Genomic DNA, 20,865 nt, shown 5'->3' with positions numbered 1-20,865 from the left:
GTAGCCTACTCTCGCACCTGTCTCCAGGGCTCTTGCAGGTGGAAGAGGTGCCGGGCCGACTGCATGCCCAAGGGCAGTCCGGATAGAGCAGCCCCAGACCCCAGCGGAGGAAAACAAGATGGTTTCCAATACGATGGTTTTATACTAAAGGACTGTGATTTTTTTCCGAAAATCATGTACTGACAACTTTTGGGGTGGAACGAGGGGGGGTTAAGATGCCATTTTACAATGTCTTTACTTGGCAAATTAGAAAGTGGCAACCCACACATTTCCAAAATGTAGGAGAGAAATCTTAGCTTAACTGTGTGTTCTCAAAAGCAGACAGTATCTTTATCCTGGGATTTACTGGATACTCAAGACAGAAGTGGTCCTGCAGGTGGGGGCAGGGATCAGGGAGATGCTTGTAAGATGCCAACCTGTACCCTAATATCTTCCAGCTGTGATTACGACCTTTTGTCACAGAATAAGTCACTTCCTGGGGACACCCACACAGCAGCAGGGCTGGCCCACATTTCAGGTACAGTGGACTTAGGAAAGTAGTTACTCCATAGCACAAAGTGTTCTACTGACATGCTCCACTCCCCGCCCCCCTTTTTTGACTTAAACTCTGATCCTTTAACTTACCCTCAGAGCTCTGGGGTAAGCACTTTCATCTTCGGGAGATGTGTGTATAGGAGTGAAGTGATTATCTTAGAGCTGTACAGCACACAGATGGCAGGTCCAAAATTCAACCTCAGCCTGTCCTCAAATCTGCTTCATCCCTGCCCTTATCTTAGGGTGGGTGTGTCTTGTACCAAAGCCATGTCAGAAATCCCTGCTGCTTCTGAAATTGTGGTTTTTGGGTTGACTCGGTGTTCCTGGACCGCCTAGTTCGCCCTATGGAACTCTTATTTGTCAGAGCAAGTGAGAGCACAGAAGCAGGGCGTGTCCGGGCAGAGGGAGAAGTAGGTGCGGGGCTTAATACCAGGACTCTGGGATCATGACCTGAGCCGAAGGCAGATGCTTAACCAACGGAGCCACCCAGGTGCCCCAGGACTGTCCCTCTTAAGGGGCAGCTGCTGCTTCACCTGTGATATGAGTAGGTACATCCAACATGACTTATTCTGGACTGAAATTTTTTGAAAACCAAAGCCTTAGCTTATGGTTTCAGGGATGAGGGAGAAGGAAATACTATCATAGTCAAGGCAGAAAAGTTATTTTTAAAAAATAGCACCTGCCAGTTACTAAGGCAGCTCCAGGCCTGCATGGGGAGCTAGCCGCCCAGGGCCAGAGCCAAGGGGTGCACTGCCAGAATGGCTCTGGGCCATGCCCTGTCCAAGCTAGATACTTTGTGGGGTAAAACAAGGTTACTGAGACGGAGGACACGGAACCTCTTTAGAGGGCTTCTCTCTCTGGAGCAGGTGACCCCGGAGGTGGGAGAGGCAGCAGGGCCCTGAATGAGTGAAAGGCAGGTGGAGGTCAGTTTTCATGCAGAACATTAATAGGCGGGCTTGGCCACTTTGCCCTGCCTCTCTCCCTGCAGTCTGGCAATGGACACAAAAGGCTGATTTGACTGTAAAGGACCAAATTAGTAACGATTCTGAGACTGGTTTGTGCAAATGGTTTTTTTTTTTTATTTCCACATTTATATCACAAGGTGTCCACTTACTGGACCAAATAGCAAAGTTGCTCCCTTCTGCGTCCTGACAACACAGAAGTCTAGGTACTGTACATTCACTAAGGCTCCTTGTTTTTGCAAATCGCGTTTATGACAAATAACCATAAGGCAAACGAATCTAAAGGAATGGTTATGAGTGTTTCCAGCGTACAGACAGGTCTCCTCTTGCCCAACAATACAGCTTACACACCAGTAGCACCCGCGGTTACTTTTGTGTTTTTTGGGAGGGGACTCTAGAAAGGTGACATTTTCAAGATATGCGCAGGAACGGGAAAGAAACAGAAAAGGGAGAAAGAGGAAAATTATTTGGCTGGTGGTCAGATGGAAGAGGGGGACAAAATAAACTCCTAGAAAACTTAGATTTTTGCAGCATATTTTTCAAAACTGGGTTTTTTAACCGAAACCAGATGAAAATGTGTGGATGCCCACGGAGTGTAGGCCGTACTGGCTGGCCGGCTGGCCCACCTGCTGCCAGCCGCTTGCTGCAGCGGACAAGCTTCTGGCGTCCGGACTGAAGGACTGGCCAAGCGGGGTGCAAACAGAGGCCACTATGTAGGTACCCCACTGCCTGAGACACTCAGGGCCAAATTTTAAAAAGGAAAATGCAAGTAGATGAGATGCGTGCTTCGGTTGCTGTGTTTAAAGGGAACCTCTCCCCCAGGTTTTCTGTGCCTGCCTGCAACTGATGTCCCAGCTCACGGGTGCTGGGAGGTGTCCGCACCTCTTCCGGGGTGGGGAACTAACGCTTTTTTATAGCTGGTTTGCTATGGAGTTCTGAACTCACTTTGCCGGCCTTCCTTCCACACGGTCCTTCCTTTGCAATTTTGTTAGTAAACTGGTAGCAGCATTTCACAAAAGAAGGAGAATTTTGAGGGAAGAGCACGGAGAGACCTCGAGACTCCCGCCCCCTCCCTCCCGCCCTGGGCCGGACTCCCCGGATTCCCAACCACCGGAGGCAGCCACGCCCCGCTGCCCGCCTGCCATGCTAACTGCGAGGTGGGAATGCACTTAGAGGCCGACAGGCTGGTCAGTCCAAGCAGACATAAGGCAGAATGTTCAACCGCCCGTCGTCGCCGTGCGGGTCGAGCGATATGCACTGCGTCCAGTCATACCAGTTACCCTGTGTGTCCTGACACCCGTTCACCCCAGGCCACTGGTGGGCCTGGATTCTGTCCAGATCGTCCTGCGTGACCTCGCGGTTCAGCCCTGGGAGGTCCGTGGGCGCGCTGTGAGGCACCAGCACGTGCGGCTTCCGGGCCCCTCGCCGGGTGCTCTCCTCCTGCTTCAGGTACTCAGACATGAAGTGGTGAGCCCCTGGGGTCTGCGCGCCTGACGACGAGAGCAGGCTGCTCTGCCGGCTCAGGTAGGACTGGATGATCTCATTGCGCGACAGCTCCTTCCAGTTCGTCTGTTCAAAAGGGCTCTGGACGCTGGCCTTGGCCTCAGGTTTGTCCAGCTCTGTCCTGGGCTGCTCTGTGTGCACAGGGCTGTCCGCCCGCACTGGCTCTTTCTGGGTCAGAGGTTTGATCTGTCTGGTCATGGGGTCAAAGGTGAGCTTCCGCTCTTTTAACCGGACAGGCTTGACACCCGCCTCAGCCACCTGCCCATCCAAGTTTACCGTGTAGTCACGAGGCCGATACCTCTTCTTCTTTTTGCTGTCCGAGCCACCAGATGAGGCAGCATCGCTGTCCGCCTTAGACGAGTCCGGGGAAAAGCCTGCCCGGGGAAGGTGGGGCTCGGAGGGAGGCAGCGCCACCTTGCAACCCTGCCCTGCCAGCCGCTGGTGGCCCTCAGGCTGCTCCAGCCAGCGCACCGGGCTCTCTGCACTGGACAGCAGCTCGAGCCGCCTCACGGGTGGTGTGGACGGCTGGGCCAGTGGAAGTGGTGATGGCACCTGTGTGGCATCAAGCGCCTGGGGCCGTGGAGAGGGGCTGGGCATGGAGCCCTTGGGCGTGTACGGGCTCCGCTGCCGGGCAAAGGAGCCCTCGTGCCGTGAGTTCCGGGGACTGAAAGAGCAGCGAGGCGGCCCCTTAGGGTGAGGGGGGCCTGGAGTCTCATCCACCCGGTCCATCTGCTGCAGCACCCCAGCCTTTGTCTGCAAGCAGGGGCCGGGGGGCTTGCCCAGGCCCGGGGAGCTGGTGTGCGGCCGCACGGCGTTGACGGGAATCTTGCCGCTGTGCTTGTCGCTCTCGCCGTGCTCCAGGCGGCCGCCCTCGGGGCCCGCATGCCCGCTGCCGTCCAGGGTGCCCGGGAAGCTCTCAGGGCTCCCGCCGATCCCGTTGGTGGGGAGAGGGGATGAGTTGGGTACCAGAGAGTCATGGCTGGCTTTGGAGACCTTGGGAGGTGGCCCGGGGTGGCCGAGATCACGTTGATCTCCCCGGCGCTTGCGGCTGCCCAGCCTGTCCAGCCGCTGTCCAGGTAGCCTCTGGATGTCGTTGCGGTTCTTCAGGTCATGGATGCTCTTGGGAGCGCCGGCTGTCCCCACCTCTGGCCGGCAATTGTGAGCACCCCCGTTGGCAGAGCCGGTGCCGCTCGCCAGCCCCCGCAGCGCCGCCTCATTCTGGTGCACAGGCTCGATGAGCTTCTGCCAGCTCCGCAGCAGCTTCTTGGCCCGCTTGGCGAGCTCCTCGTTCTTCGTTTTCTTGCGGACGTCGTTGATGAGTTTCCCAAGTCGAGTTTCCTACAACCACAGAGAGACAATGACATGCTTTTGGGACAGGAAGTCTCCCTTTCCATGGAAAGGGAGCTGAGGGCCCCTGGCCTCTGGATTAATCCCACTGCCCCTTAAGCCCCAGAGTTGCTGGGTAACAAAACCCATGGAGATTTGGGGTCCTTTGTGACCTCTAACTTCTCAAATCTAGTCTTCAAACTTCAGAGTCCCAGGGCCACAGGCGGTATCTTCAGAAGCATCCCCACAGGCTCCTGGCAACCTAGAGGCTGTGGATGGTCAAGGCCAGTGCAAGGACACTCTGCCAGGGAAGCTCTTTGGGTGAGAGCACACTATGGCAAAGGCAATGGCAAACGGAGGTCCTGAGCCAGCATCGCTCACTGGAGCACCCCCACTCCTGCCCCCTCCGGCCAGGCACGCCTCCCAGCCCGGGGCCTAAAACCACCCAATTCCTACAGTACCCATGGGAAGATGCCCCAGCCTGGGCCAGGGGGGTATGTACACCCCTCCCTCAGCACTACTAAGTCCTCACCTGGCCAGTGAGAGCAAAGGCTCCAAGAAGCCCAGAAGGACTGGGGTTGGGGAAGCCCAGGCCCTGCCCACCCGTCTCTTCCCGATGTTGGGTCTGAGGACACTCACCTCCAGTGCCTCTTTGGTAATGGGGTATTTCTCCAGGCTGGAGATGACTTCCAGCACCGCCACCATGTTCCGGATCTAGGAAACAAGAGCCACTTGTCAGGTCTCTGCCCTTCTCCCCGTGCCAGCCGCTCAGGCCTCTCCCTCCCGGAGAGCCAGCGGAGTCGCCACATCCAAGCTCTCACCCTGCGCCATCTCCTACCCGCTCCTGAAGCCAACAAGGCACCCAGTGCCCGCCCTCCCGTCCGCTGCCTCTAGTGCACCAGGTGCAGTGGGCCATGAGCCCGTCCACGGCCATGCCCACCGGTCCAAGTGGTGGTCACATGGCTGAGATCCATGACATTTGTGGTAAGTTCTGCTCCTGAGCTGGCAGAGGTGTTCTACTCTAGCATCTCACGGGGGCAAGGTGCCAAACGATTTATCCAGTAAAACACACGGAGCTTAAAAAATCAGTAGAGGCGCATCTCCTGTTGTTCTCTTAGCTCCACTACACTTCACAGATACTGTGTTTTCTACGAGCCAAAGGTCTGCGGCAGCCCTGCATTGAGCGAGTCTAGTGATGCCACTTTTCCAACAGCTTTTGCTCACCCTGTGTCTGTCTCTGTCACATTTTCACAGTTCTCATAATATTTCCGATTTTTTTACTGTTGTATTTGTCACGGTGATCTGTGATCAGTGATTCTTGATGTTACTACTGTGATTGTTTTCGGGTGCCACAAACTGCACCCATAGAAGATGGCAGACGTCATCGACACTGTGTGTGTATGTTCTGACTGCTCACTGCGTGGCCACTCCTGTCTCTCTCTTCTCCTTGGCCTCCCTGTTCCCTGAGACACAACAGTGGTGAACATCAGCCAAATGATAACCCTACAATGGCCTCTACGTATTCAAGTGGAAGGGAGAGTCACACATCTCTCACTTTAAATCAAAAGCTAGAAATGATTACACTTAGAGAGGAAGGTGTGCCCAAAACCAAGACACAGGCCAAAAGCTACGCCTCTTGTGCCAAACACTTAGCCAAACTGTGAAGGCAAAGAAAGTTCTTGAAGGAAATGAAAGTGCTAGTCTAGTGAACAAAGAAAGCGAAACCGCCTTCTTACTGATAGGGACCAAGTCTGAGTGGTCTGGATAGAAGATCAAACCACCACGTTCCTTTAATCCAGAGCCTAGTCCAGAGCAAGGGCCTAACTCTCTTCAATTCTGTGAAGGCTCAGAGAGCTGGGGGAGCTGCAGAAGCAAAGTCTGAGGCCAGCGGAGTTGGCTCATGAGGTTCAAGGAAAGAAACCAACTTCATAACCTGAAAGTGCCAGTGAAACGGCAGGTGCTGATGTAGAAGCCGCAGCAAAGGACCCGGAAGAGGCGGCTGAGATGATTCATGAAGGTGGCGACACTACTCAGCAGACTGTCAGTGCACATGAGACAGCCTTCTACTGGAAGAAGATGCCGCCCAGGACTTGCAGAGAGAAGCCAATGCCTGGCTGCAAAGCTTCAAAGGACAGGCTGACTCTCTTGTTGGGGGCTAATGCGGCTGGGGACCAAGTTGAAGCCAATGCTTACTTACCATTTGGAAAATCCTAGGGCCCTTAAGAATTATGCTAAATCTACTCAGTCTGTGCTCTAGAAATGGAACAACAAAGCCTGGTGACAGCACATGAATTTGTAACATGGTTTACAGACTATTTTAAGTCTGCTGTTGAGACTTACTGCTCAGGAAGAAAGATTCTTTTCAAAGTATTACTGCTCATTGAGAATGCACGTGGTCACCCAAGAGCTCTGGCATGTGCCATGAGATTAATGTCGTTTCCATACCTGCTGTCACAACATCCATTCTGCAGACCATGGACTGAGGAGTCATTTCAACTTTCAAGTCTGATTATTTAAGAAGTATACTTTGTAAGGCTATAGCTACCGTACATAGTCGTTCCTCTGACGCATCTGGGCAAAGTAAATTGAAAACCTTCTGGAAAGGGTTTATCATTCTAGATGCCATTGGGAAGAGATCAAAATATGAACATGAACAGGAGTTTGGAAGCAGTGGATTCCAACCCTCATGGATGACTGAGGGTTCAAGACATCAGTGGAGGAAGTAACCGCAGGTGTGATGGAAACAGCCAAAGAACTAGAATCAGAAGTGGAGCCTGGGGGCGCCTGGGTGGCTCAGTGGGTTAAAGCCTCTGCCTTCGGCTCGGGTCATGATCCCAGGGTCCTGGGATCGAGCCCCGCATCGGGCTCTCTGCTCGGCAGGGAGCCTGCTTCCTCCCTTCTCTCTCTCTGCCTGCCTCTCTGCCTACTTGTGATCTGTCTGTCAAATAAATAAATAAAATCTTTGGGAAAAAAAAAAAAAGCAGAGCCTGATGATGGGACTGAATTGCTCCAACCTCACGCTGAAACTTGAACAGCTGAGGAGTTGCTTCTAATGGATGAGCACAGGGCATGGTTTCCTGAGCTGGATTCTACTCGTGGTGAAGATGCCATGAAGACTTGAAATGACCACAAAGGGCGTAGAGTATTATAGAAAGTGACCTGATAAAGCAGTGGCAGCATTTGAGAGGACGAACTCCATTTTGAAAGAAGTGCTGCTACGGTGTGTCAAATGCTAACAAACAGCATCACATGTTACGGAGAATTTGTTGGTGAAAGGCAGAGCCAATCGATGGCGGCAGACTTCACTGCTGCCTTATTTTAAGAAACTGCCACAGCCACCTCAGCCATCAGCAGCCATCACTACGGAGGCAGGACGTTCCATCAGCAAAAGATTATGATTTGCTGAAAAATGAGATGATGGTTAGCGTTTTTTTAGTAATGAAATTTTGGGAGGGCTTTTTTGTTTTAGAGAGGAGGGGGAGGGAGAGAGAGACTCGAGCAGGCTCCACGTCCAGCGTGGAGCCCAACGTGGGACTCAGTCTCATGATCCTGAGACCATGACCTGGGTTGAAATCAAGAGCTGGAGTTAACTATGTCACCCAGATACCCCAATAATAAAGTTTTTTAATTAAGGTATATACTTTGGCTTTTTAGATATAATACTATTATATACTTAACAGACTACAGTATAGTGAAAACACTGTTCTTATGTGCACTGGGAAACCAGAAACTTCATTTGCCTCCATTTACTGTGATAGTTGGTGGTCTGGAGCCCAACCCACAGTATCTCCGAGGAATGACTACACACAGTAATCCAATCAATTTGGCTACATTAAAAGACTCTTTATATAAGCTTATCCCAAGACGCCAAGATGCAACAGAGTGGGAGAAGACGGATACCACATGGCCCCGAGGATCTGTATGTATCTGAACACAGAAACCCTGGGCCAGCACACAAGAACAGGCACCAGGTGAAAGAGAGGACAGACCCTGTGCTCAGCTCTTGCAGGCATACAGGAATGCAGACGGAAGCCAGAAGAGGCTACCCTGCAGACATGGCCACCAACCGGCAGAAGTGGCATCTGAGAGTACCAGGGAATTCTGGGTCCCGTCAAGTCTAGGGTGTGATGGCCTCTGGTAGGTGCACACCTACACCTGCTGACCAAGCCATTCCATCCCTTGTCTGCTGTTCGCTGTAGGCCAGGCCCTGCTCTCACACCACGTTTCCACGTGGCACTGCTCTGTGGAATCGGAACGACCCCATGGGGAAGGTACTATCATCACATTTTACAAAGAGGGGACAGCACACAAAGGTGCAGGTCATGTAGTCAAATATTACAATGACACCAGTGTCTTCCAAGAGTCAAAGAAGCAGAAAGAAAAATTCAAGAGTAACAGAAACAAGCCACTTGTGGCCTCAGTGCACCGACAAGACGGAGCTCAGACCACAGGGAGTAGAGTCACGGAAAAAACACTGCGTGATCCATCCACTCCGATCATCAGAGCACACTCAAAACTTAGTTTAAAATCAGTCATGGACTTGGCCACTGGCCAATCACAGACCTAAATATGAAAGCAAAAACTCAGTCTTTTAGAAGACATGGGGCAGTTATCTCTGCAACCTTGGGGTAGACAAAGATTTCTCAGAACCCCCAAAGCAGTAACTGCCCAAGAAAAAATACTGACAAACTAGGCTTCACGAAGATTAAGAACTTCTGCTTACCACAAGAAGCAAACCTCAGCCTGGGAGCGCATGCTGATGGAGCATGCCTAGTGAGGGGCTCGGCTCCAGAAGAGAAAGTGAACTCCTGCGGCTCAACAACCCCCCCGCCCCAACCAAGCAGCTGCAGGTTTTGGTGGGCTGGAGAGGCAGGGGAGCCCTTGCCTTGAGCAAGCCCCCCCCCCCAAGATCTCACAGTGAGCACACCACACGCCCACACACACTGGAACGAAGCTATGCAGGCACACGAAAGGGCACAAGGAAAGGCACATCTCCCACCCAGCTACTGCAGTATTGCCCTGTATCTTTCCCAAAAATACTCCTTGCATATAGAAGCTTGTGTATATACTTAACATGCACTTAAAAAAAAAAAAGCAGAACATGGCTCTATGCCTTACTTTTTCTCACTAACATCAGAAACACCCAACACCACAGACCTCCTCAGCTCTTCCTTCCAGGATGGGGTCGGGGGGAGGGAGGGCCCCACTTGAGCAGCTCTGTCCCTCCTTTTCCACTTACTGTTACAAACAAGGCTGCAACGTCCACCTTTACTCGAGGCAATTCTGGGCTAACACACAAGCTGCTAGAGGGGCTGCTGGCACCGTGGCCATGAATGATTGTAATGAGTCGCCAGGGAGGCTGCTCCCATTCCATGCCCACTGTAGGAGAGGAAGGTGGGGAAGCCTGTTTCCCACTTCGTTGCCAGCACTGATGTGCTGCCAAAATGATCACACAGGATCGCAAACTGAGTGGCTCAAACGCCATGCATGTATATATCATGTTAAGTTCTGGAGGGCAGGAGTGTGGTTTGGGTCCGCCTAGGCTGAGATCCAGGTGTAGGCATGCTGCTCTCCTTTCAGGAAGCTCTCAAGAACGGTTTCCTACTCCTTTGGTGCTGAAAGAATTAACCCTCCTTGCTGTACCGAGGGCCCCCTTTTCCTGCTGGCTGGCTGTCACCTGAAGGCCATTTCCAGCTTCGGGAGGGCGCTGCATTCCCCAACTCATGGCACCTCAGTCCACCTCCCAAGCCAGCAACAGGCCCGAGTCCTCCCACTGCACCTCTGAGCCAGCCAGGAAAGGGTCTGCTTCTAATGATGGGATGAGGCTGGGCCCGCCTGCACCACGCAGGTCTGCACCCGCAGTCACATGTGCACCCTCCTGCCATGCAAGGTACCACATGGCCAGCTTCCGGGGACTAGGATGTAGACATCCGTGGGGGCTGTGACTCTGCCGACCCTGTGGATTCCCAGCGTATCTGCCTTATTTCCATCTGAAGGCACCCGCCACCCCAGGTTCTCTGTCCCTTCTGAGTGTGAACTGCAGTGACCACAGAGCATGCCAATGACCCTCACTGTGCCAGACAGAGCTCCCACAAGGCTGCCCCTCTGCCAGGGGGCCCAAGCCACCTCTTGGCAACAAAGGTCTCCCCTCGCAATGTTCTCATTCAGGGCTGTGCCCGAGAATGCACATATCCAGATGGCCCCCAAAATCTACCCCAAGCTATACTGAAGGAAGGGGTCTGAGAGGAGATACTCTCCATCCTTTTTACACATACCTTTGACGTGCCACGGACAGGGACTCGGCGCAAGAGGAGACTGCACAGTGAGGAGGCCAGCACCACAGGGACAGCAAGGCCACCCACTCCCTGTCCCCAGCCCTGGGATTCCAGCCCTGATGGGGTCCTGAGCCTGCCACATGGCCTGTCTCCACCCCAGTGACCTCACCCGGGTATATTTAGAGCCCTGGGCCCCCACACACTCCTGAACCACAGTCCCTGCAGAGCGAGCTCGGCAGCACAGACTGTCCTTGTCCTTGGGCAGACGCTCTCCTGCTGCCAGACTGGGGGCGGGGGGGCGCGGGGCAGAACACCTGGGCAACCCCGGAGGCTGGTAGCCAGCTAGCACCAGAGACCTGGCGCAGTTGGAGCCGCCCCTGGGAGCTGTGCCGGAGTGGGCAAGGGGACGTCTGCAGGCCCCGCCGTCCTCGCTGAGCAGCTCCCACACTTGAGGCCATGTGCAGTCTGGCTTGGAGCAGGCTCTCCGGCTCCCAGCCCTGTGGAAAATGCTACCTCTGCCTAACCTCTTTCTGCCCTGGCTACCTGCAAGTTCAGGACTGTCCCAGGGGCTCACTCCTCTGGCTCTGCCCCACCCTGAAGGGATGATGGTGAGGGCATGGAGCACTGAGTGGGAAGCACTACCTGGGCATTCCAAGTGTTGTCAGTCTCCTGAGGACCAGGAAGAGGACCCCGAGAAATGCTCCAGGGAGTATGGCCCTGAGCCCTGACGCTCACCACACCCGACAGGCAGGAGTCTGTGCAGCGCCAGGCCCAGCCTGGCCTCTGGTCTCAGACCCACTATGCAGTGTCACCCAGCCAGCCTGTGGCTCTGCCTGGGTTGGGCACACTAAGACGGAAGGCTCCTGAACCAGCCTCCTCAACACACCCACACAGACGCAGCCAGGCCTCCCAGGATGACATGTCCACCAGGAGGCTCCCAACCAGGTTCCAGGCCTGCAAAGCCCCAGCACGAGGCCCTTGGGCCAGGGAAGTCAGTGTCAACTGGAAGGCAGACCAGGCATGCGTACAGAGAGGGCAGGACCTGAGTGGGCCTGTCCCAGGGTGGACAACAGAGGTCCTAGCACCTAGGGAGATGGTGACATGGCACCAAAGCTCTGGAGGGGAGAGAGTGGACCAGAGTGAAGACAGCGGAACGAGCAAGGACGCCAGGAGGAAGAGCAGATGGTGGGGAAGTGAGCAGGCTCCTACACGAGCCGCCTTTCAGCTTCGGCCACTGTATGGGACCTAAACTGCTGCCGCGACACCCACAGACCACTTGTCTTTGGCCCCTCCTGGGTCCCTCCTGGCACCCAGCTGCAGGTGCCACAATCACAGCACAGACGCTGCTCTGTTCCTGTACAGGGAAGAAGCTTCTGGGCAGCCCCCGGCACCGCCCGCAGAGGGGGCCTTTGGGCACTTCTGGTGGCCAGAGTCCTGGGGCCACATACAAACCTCCCCCTGTCAGGAGGAGCCAGGTGCATTGGCTATTTCCCTCGGGATTTGTTCTCAACAAGAACAAAACCAAGAACACCTCTCAAAACCAAAGGGTTTTCCCAAAAGGGACAGATCTCACAAATGAAGGATGCCTGAGCACCCAAAGTCTCTCATTTTCTCCTTAGGGCTCCTTCAGTAGATGCAATTTAATTTGTATATACGTAACAATTAACGAAGCCAAGTGTCACCTCCCCTTTCTACCAATGAGGACTTCCCATGTGAACCGCTCACCATTTCAGCCCACTTATTCTCTAGTGGACTGCCCTCTTTACTGGAAGTAATTACTCACCTAGCCAAGGAGCTAGGTGGTGGTGTGCCCAAGGCAGCTGGGCAAGGAAGGTATCAGGAGAGGGGGAGGGCCACTCTGGAAGTACAGGGAGCAGGCAGGGCCAGAAGACTCCTTAACTACCTCACTGAGCGCTTGCAGATCCTAGACTGGAGGCTCAAGGGCCATAATCACATCCACTCCGTGAGACAGGAAAGTCAGCGTCACAAGGGCAGCTCCACCAGCCAGTGTCTCCAGCATCCCTAAACAAGACACCTCCCAGCTCCGGCATGGGGAGAGAGAAAGCACATTCGCGCTCACACCTACGAGACACCTATGGGACACCCCAGGGATACGTGCTCCTCACCACCAACCCCAGTTCCCAGGGCTTTTTTGGGGTCTTCCCACAACACGAGAACCAAAAGCAGGCACTAAGAAGCAGAAAGGCCTTTCCTCCTGGGGAGACCCTCAGCACAGGCTAAGTCGCTGCTCCAGCCAGGCTGGCTAACCAGCGGTATTTGCTGCACGGCAAGAAGCTGGATGCACACAGGAGGGGATGGCACCCTCAGAAGCAGCCTGAGCTGAGACAGAGCGCTACCGCACTGCTCGTGCGAGAGGCTGGTGACATCCCAGTCTCCTCACTCCTCCAGGCCAAGCAGGGGCAGTGAGGAGCCCTCCACGCACACTGCGCTCTGTGGGAGCCGCTAAAGGGGCACCGCTCACCTCCCAGCGTTTCATGACACGTTTCTCAGTGTTCACTGGAGAAACGATAAACTTGGGTGTGGACAGCAGAAGGGGGATGGATGAAGCGATGCCGACTGGCTCTAAATTCTCCTCTACTGAAGCTGGGGCATGGCTACATTATTATACTTCTACGTTTGAAATTGGCCACAAATCAGGGCGCCTGGGTGGCTCGGTCGGTTAAGCGTCTGCCTTCAGCTCAGGTCATAACTGCAGGGTCCTGGGATCGAGCCCCATGTCAGGCTCCCTGCTCAGCGGAGAGTCGGCTTCTCCTTCTCTCTCCCTCTGCTTCTTCCCCAGCTCGTGCCTACTCTCAAATAAATAAAATCTTTCAAAAAAAAAAGAAAAAAACTGGCCATGAATCTAAAGTGTTACAAAGTATACGTATTTCCTCACATGGGGATGGGACATCTCTGTCAGTGGAGTGGAATGAGATGGCAGTTGGGAGCTGCATGGAGGTGAAGGGAGGAAATCCCTGCTTTCCAGCTCCACACGGTGGCTTCTCCCTACACCATGTGGTACCTGCGTGGAGAGGGAGGCCGAGGGCTAGTGGGATGCTGGACCCCTCAACCTCTGATTCAAACTATAGGGCACCTTCTATCCGGCGCAACCTTTGGATTTTCTCACGGAGCCCCCTGCAAGTGGCTCAGATGCAGCTCAACAGACTCAGTGTAAAGACTGCCCACACCCCCGGCAGCGAAGGGGATCTGGGATCTGCTCTCTGAGGCAGGTCCGTGCCTCCTTGCACAGAGCCCACAGACAGCTGGAACCCTGGCCATGCCTGATTCCTCATGCTTCTGAGACCAGCTCATTGCCCTCAAATAGGGAGGATGCCCCAGGTCTAGGAGGGCACCCATCTAGACAGGGGTCAAACAGCTTCCTGAGGGGCTCTCCAGAACTGGGGGTGGCTGCACCCACAGAGAGGGCAGGTTCTGTGGCTGGGTTCCCAGAGTGCTGAGGCCAGGGAGGGAGAAGCCAGCACCCAGGCTTCTGACATGACAGTAAGCCCCAGGCTACACCAAAGCCCTCACCCGTCTTTGGATGCTAGCATGTATGTGTTCACACATGCATGAGGTCAGAAGCCAGGGGAAGGTCACTCAGAGTCTGGGGGCATCTCACAGTGAGTCCCAGGTCAGGTCACCCCATCCGGAGAGGGTGAAACATGGTAAAGAGCAACAGTAACCCAGGGAAGGGACAGCCGGCCAATGCCGCCCTGTGGCAGCCCTCTGAAACCCAGTGACATCACTGGCTGCTCCAGAGTCCAGGACACCAGACCGGCTTCAGAAAACCTGCCTGCAACAGGGCACATGGAATCATTTTTAACACCAAACCCCATCGGAAAAAGCATTTTAACTGGCCCACATCACATGTCTGAAAGTCGCTCTGTGAATCGGATCACTGGTCTGATCCTGGATCCGTGTTAAGAGCTGGGGCCAGCACAGTGGGGTACACCTGCCACCGACCAGCCCCCTCCTCCCCTATTTCGGGGGCGATGTAGGTAAATCCCAGGCCCTGAGTAATTACCACCCTGTGGGGGATTTCCAACTCCACGTGAAACAAGGAACCGAGACACTGAGCTGCAGAGTCCGTGAGGCCTGCTGCTCACTGTTCTTTCCTCCATACTTCAAGGTTCCCGCCCTGCCCCAAATCCCCGTTCTCTCAGGAATGAAGCTGGATGTGTGCAGCCATGCTGGCACAGGGGAAACCCAGTGCTCCTTGAGGTCTGAGCACTGAAGGGGCCCACGGTCAGTGAGCCGGGGCAGGCCCACCGCAGCCTGACTCTCACAGGACCACCACCTGTTGGCTTCCTCCAGGGGCTAAGCTCTCTAGCTTTTTGTCCTTGCAAGTCCACTTTACAGGTGAGGAAACTGAGGGTCTTGGAAGGTCATGGGGATTCAGGGCTCAGCACACAGCTAGAAGGTGACAGAGTACAGTCTTACATTAGCCTGGCACAGGTCTGCTCATCACACACAGTCCAGCTGGGCTGAGGGAGGGCACCGAGATGCCACCCGGATGGTGATGCTGGCACCCCGCCCACATACTCTCCCTGACCTGGGGCAGCAGGTAAGTGCACAGGTTATAGAGTTTCTTGAAGCCACAGAGGGCCCGTGGCTTTGTGCCCAGATCTCTGGGCTGCCTTTCCCTTCCCTCCAGGGCAGCCTCGAGCTAGGGAGACCCACACACATACCCACTACAGCGGGGGCTTCGGCCCACCCAGCACTCGCCCTAACCAAGAGGCCACTGGGTAAACAGCAACAGCAGCAGCGGCACACACCGAAAATCTTCCTGCCTCTGATGAGCGGCACACGTGTTCCCAGGTGGGTGCCATTCTTTCTGTGGCTCAACCTGCTCTGCCGCAAGATGGCACAAGAGATGGCAGCCCCTGCCTCCACCAGCGATCCTGGCTGAGTCCACCCCGTGTCCCCCTGTCTCCCCGAAAGATCAGTGTGTCTTGAGCCTCCCTCTTGGCTCTGGAAGGTGCATCCTCCTGGCCCTGCTCTGCTTTGGCTGGTTCCACAGCCAGGCAGGAGCAAGAGGAAGCTCCCTCAGGTTGTCTGCACTCGGCCTGGCCAAGGTGCCTTCCGCTGCCAGGACCCCAGTGGGAGTCTCACACCCACAAGGTGAAATCTCACTCATACATAGCTTCTTAGAGGGAGAATGACACAGCTGGCGGGGAGGAGGCGGGCAGCAGTGCCATGTCCTAGCTGCAGCCGCCAAGCTCGCCACTTGCAAAAGCACAAAAGCACCTCCTCATCAGAGGGGCCCATATGCTCCTTTGGAGCGTCCACAACTGGAGCATGGCCACTGCCTGCATGGCCCTGTCACACTCACAGCCCACAGAGCACCTGGGGCGGGCTAGAGCACGTAACTGCAGCTGCAACTCAGCCCAGGGGACGGAAACCCCAGCCTGAGCCCCGGGAGCAGGCAGAGCAGGGCCTACATCCCACAGCAGCAGCTGGAGCTCCCCATCAGCATGCAAACAGAAGCAGTACAAGCGAGCAGTGAGGCAGCCATCCATCCAGCTTGTCACCAAGAGGCTAACAGATGGGGAGGGGGACATGGAGGAGAGGAACATGGGAGAGGGGAAGAGAGGCAGCACTCTCCCTGCACCCCCAGCTCCCAAACTGTGTCTCTCTCCTTCCTGCTTTTTATTGCAGCAGCTCTTCCCAACAAAACTATGTACTTAAACTTTCCTGACCTCTGAATCAGGTCAACAGCACACACACAATTCTCATTATAATCCAGCCCCTTCTGAGAGCACAAGAGCTCTCAATATGTCATCTGTGAGCTGGTTCATTCCTGCACTGATACAACTAGAAAGTCAGAAAGCCGAGCAGAGCATTTTTTTTCTGCCATACATGCTCACAGAAGGGTTGGCTAGCAGAGCATCTGATGACAGCACTCATGGTCAGGTCAGGGTTTCCCCCTCCCATCCTCACACTCCTGTAGGAACAGCCAGTAAGAACACCAGCTGTGCAAGACAGAAGGGCCCAATGCTGATGGGAGGGGCACACACAGTGCTTGACCCACATGCATGCAGAATATAGGCAATCCAAAGTGAGAACCGGCCAGCTTTTTAGGAACTGATAGGGACCAACCTCTGAGGGACTGTTAAGTAAAATACAGAGGTGACGATAATGCATTCCTGTGCCGTTAAGTCAAACACCCAGTGGTGGGGCTGGACAGAGAAGGGCCAGGAAGTGGAGCTGTCAAGGAAACAGTGGGGCCCAACCTAGCCCTCTAATGCTGTCCAACTAAGACTTAAGCAAGACCAGCCACTAATCAGCCCAGTTCCTCATCCAAGAGCGGGGAAGCCCAGGCAGAATGTTGGGAAAACCACAGATCATCTCTGTAGATCCTGAATAGCACGCTGACCACTGTCTTGAGAGACTCTGTGCCCATGGGGGCCAGGTCAAGTGGGCGCTGCAAGTTCACCAGCAGCCTGCTCTGTGGTCACTAAGAACCCTTGAGGCAGTGCAATGCCCAGCATGGAGCCAGCCTCCCGTCCTTACTGCGCTGCTGTAAGATCCTGGGAGCCAAGGATATTCCAGAATTCCCCTCAACAAGTCACCAAATGCTTTCTGAGTACCTACTGCAGGCCTGGAGTACACAGGAAGGCATGTATGGCCCAGTCCTGAGGGATGGGTGGAGACGGCCAGAGGCAAGGACAGATACCATACAGGGGGCACACCACAACTGAGGCTCAGCTGAGCTGCCGGGAACCCTGGTGCAAGGAGCCCAGAACCATGGCAACATCCAGAAAGCTCTTTTAGAAGAAAAGGATTACAGGGTAGGGAACCAAAGACACACCCCTTCTCGGAGGGAACTCAAGCCGAGAATCGGCCCCACTCCCCAGGCTGCCATGCGACACGGGGTAAAATCCAGGATGCCACTGATAAGCAGCAAGAGTAAGTTACTGACAGGTAAACGACATGCAGGGCCTGGCAGCCCTCACTTTCCTGAGCACTCCCACGGGGTCACCACATCCCTTCTGAGTTGGGTGGACATGAAAAGAGCAAGAGAACTGCCAGAACCTAGGTGGGGGCCCGCAGTCATTTGGCAAGTCTCAGGGTTCAAAGTACTAAGGAGCTCTTGTCTCCTTTTTAAATAGGAACCTGACAGATAGACAAATTCACCAGGCCCTAAACGTAGTTAAGGATGGGTGTGGTGTGCCTGTCCTACACGGGGTGATGGCCTTCTGCTGGGCCATGAACTCCATACTGAGTGTTCCAGGGCCTAAAGCTCCAGAGAAGACGGTGCACTGGAGGTCAGTGGATGGCTCGGAGCCCACCCGCCCACCTAGCCCATTCAACCATTCCCTTGGCCACTAAGTGGGAGGATGACAGAGGCTTCCTGCAGGCTCCTGCAAGGGGAACAAGAGACACACAGGGACATCCAGAATGCTGCCTGGCACACAGTAAGCTCCCAGAAAGGAGTTGCCTCCTACACCTGCGAGGGATCAGGCCTGAGGCCACCCCTCCCCTCACCCGCTGCCCTGCAACTCAAGGGCTGTGTGTGGAGCTGGAGGAACCAAAGTGGGCACAGGGACTTTCTCAGTAGGCATTCCTGTAACAGGGGCTGCCGTGGAGAGAACCAAGGACACACTCACAGAACAGGAAGCAGAGTCTGTACATTCTGGGTCAAACGTCATATAAGGATGGACACTCATACTCCACAACCCAACAACTCCACTCTGAGGTACATAACAACAGACACATGAACACCCGTGCATGGAGAACCTATTCAGAACAGCGCCAACTAAAAACCACCTGAAAGGCCATCACCAGCATCATGGGTGACGATTATGTTCTATCCATTCAGCACGGAATGAACACAACATCAGAGATAAATCTCAAAACAGCATCTGGTGAAAAAGCCAGGCACTAAAGAATACATTCTGTATTGGAGCAAAAGCTCACAAGCAGCTCAGACTTCTCAGTGGTGCCTGAAGTCAGGGCAAATTGGGGGTGGGAGTTGCTAGGAGAGGGAGCAAGAGCGGCTTCTGGGAAACGCTCTATTCCTTGCCCTGGGTGGGGGGGGGGGCACTCAGGCGTGTTCACTTCGTAAGCATTCCATAAAATTTAACACTCACAACTTGTGCACTTTTCTGGATGAGGCCATCCTGTCCCAGAAACAGATGCCAGAGCCACTGGGGTTGAAGAGGACGAGACAGTGGTGAGGCACTGCGGCTCCCACACAGTGGCACAGACCCTCTGAGGGTCCCACAGAGAGGGCTGCACAAGGCCAGGCTACCTCCTAGACAAGCAGCACGCACTGTGCTTCAAAGCTCACAGGGAAACATGCCCACACACTCCTACCCTGTCAGGTCTGGGGAGGAGATGGGTGCTCTGTAGGTTCCAAGGAAAATGAGCTCAACAGCTCAGTGTCCTCAAGAAGACGTTAGCTCTAAACTTACTGGAGAGGCAGGCAGGCAGCACCCACTGCCTGGCCAGCACTGTGCTGGGCATCTGTCCCTTACCATACCATAGTCTCTTCTGAGACCACAGACCCCCACAGTAGGTATTATGCTGTTTCTCCAGCATGGAAACCAGGGCACCCATTAAACATCTGGCCACAGGTTCACTACTGACCTAAGCTGCTAATCTTGCACAGTCAGCCCATGCCTGACTCCACGCAACAGGCCATTAACAAGTCATACTGGTGACCTGGGCAGAAACAGCTGGCTTGAAGGAGGGCAACAGAACAATTAGAATAAGGAAAGTCTTCATGCCTAACCCAGGAAAGAAGCTATCATAAGAAAAGGAGACTAGAAATTAAAAGTGGGGGAGAAAGAGAACATTTGAAAATCAATGTAATTTGTCTTATTATGAGGGCTAAAAATGAAAAAAGCCTTATGATTGTTCCCAAAGATAGAGAAAAAATGTTTGACATAACTGGGCATTTCTTCCTGATAAAAACTTTCAGCAAACTAAGAATAGAAGAGAACCTCCTTGGCCTGGTAAGTGCTTCAACAATGCCCACAGCTGACATCATACTTGATGGTGAATGGTTCCATGTTTCCCCCTCACAGGTGCCAGAAAGGATAGGTGCTTACCACTTCTATTCAGTCTTGTCAGAAGGCTCCAGCCAATGCTATAAGGCAAGAAAAAGGTGGGCGTGGGGCATCCAGATTGGAAAAAAGGAAGTAAAACTGTATTCACAAATAACAAAATAGTCCCTGTGGAAAACCATATAATGCCTATTAAAAAAAAAGCTACCAGAATAAACGAGTTCAGCAAGGTGGCAGGATACAAGCTCAGTAGGAAATCTGACTATTTCTATATGCAGGCAACAAACATTCAGAAAATGAAATTTAAAAAAAAAAAACCAGCTCCTATAATTGCAATTAAAAATATTAAGTACTTAGGGATGTACTTTTGTCTTTTGACAAAAGACATGAAAAGTTCAACAATGAAATGTGCATCACTGAAAAGTGCAAAACATGGCTGAGAAAAATTAAAAGAGGCATCAATTAATGGAGAGATATGCCGAATAAATGGATTGGAAGAGTCAATAATAGTGTTAAGTTTCTCCCCCAGACTGATCTATATAGCTTCAGAGCAATCCCAATGAAAATTCTGGCAGGTTCTTTCAGAGAAATTGACAAGTTGATTCTAAAATGTGTATGGAATCACACATAGGCCCTAGAATAGCCAACAAACTTGGAAAAAAAGAAAACCAGAAGGTTATAATCAAGACAATCTGGTACTAGAGTAAAGACAGACAAACAGATCAATGGAATAGAAGAGAGTCCATTAACAGACCCACACATTCATGGTCAACTGATTCTTAAAGGTGTTTAGGCAATTCAATCAGGGATGAATAATCTTTCAACAAATAGTGCTAGAATAGTTGGACAGCCATATGCAAACGACGACAAACAAAATCCTTGACCTCTGCCTCACAAAATACACAAATATTAACACCAGATGGATCATAAACCTAAATGTAAGAGTTAATTAAAACTATAGACCATCTAGAAGAAAACACAGGAGGAAAACCTTAGTGACCTTGAGTTTGGGAAAGACTAAAAATAGGAGAGAAAAAGAACAAAATTTAGAGAAAACATAAAATTGGATTTCATCAAAATTGAAAATCTTTGCTCTTTAAAATGTGACACTTATGGGAAAAAAAGGCAAGCCACAGACAGAAAGAAAATATATATGAATCATATATCTAAGAATGGACTTTGCATCGAGAATACATTAAAAAACTCTTCAACTCAATGATTAGGCAAGGAATCCAAGGGAAAATAATGGGAAAA

General features: G+C 53.1%; 1 protein-coding gene across 1 annotated transcript in view; it reads right to left on the bottom strand.

Annotated features, from left to right (window-relative positions):
* Window positions 1-1,597: 1,597 nt before the first annotated feature.
* The window catches only part of MED26 (mediator complex subunit 26), a 52,951-nt gene continuing 33,683 nt past the window's right edge, over window positions 1,598-20,865 (bottom strand). Inside the window, exons 2-3 of the mRNA XM_080810266.1 lie at window positions 4,965-5,039; window positions 1,598-4,337 (exon numbers count right to left, since the gene is read on the bottom strand). Coding sequence (XP_080666392.1) covers window positions 2,685-4,337; window positions 4,965-5,039 — 1,728 coding nt within the window. The 3' untranslated portion in view covers window positions 1,598-2,684. The remainder of the gene's footprint in view (window positions 4,338-4,964; window positions 5,040-20,865) is intronic.

This window comes from Martes martes, assembly GCF_963455335.1.
Source record: "Martes martes genome assembly, chromosome: 1".
Taxonomy (NCBI): domain Eukaryota; kingdom Metazoa; phylum Chordata; class Mammalia; order Carnivora; family Mustelidae; genus Martes; species Martes martes.
Note: the sequence above shows the minus strand (reverse complement) of the source record. Positions and strands in the feature narration are given on the sequence as shown.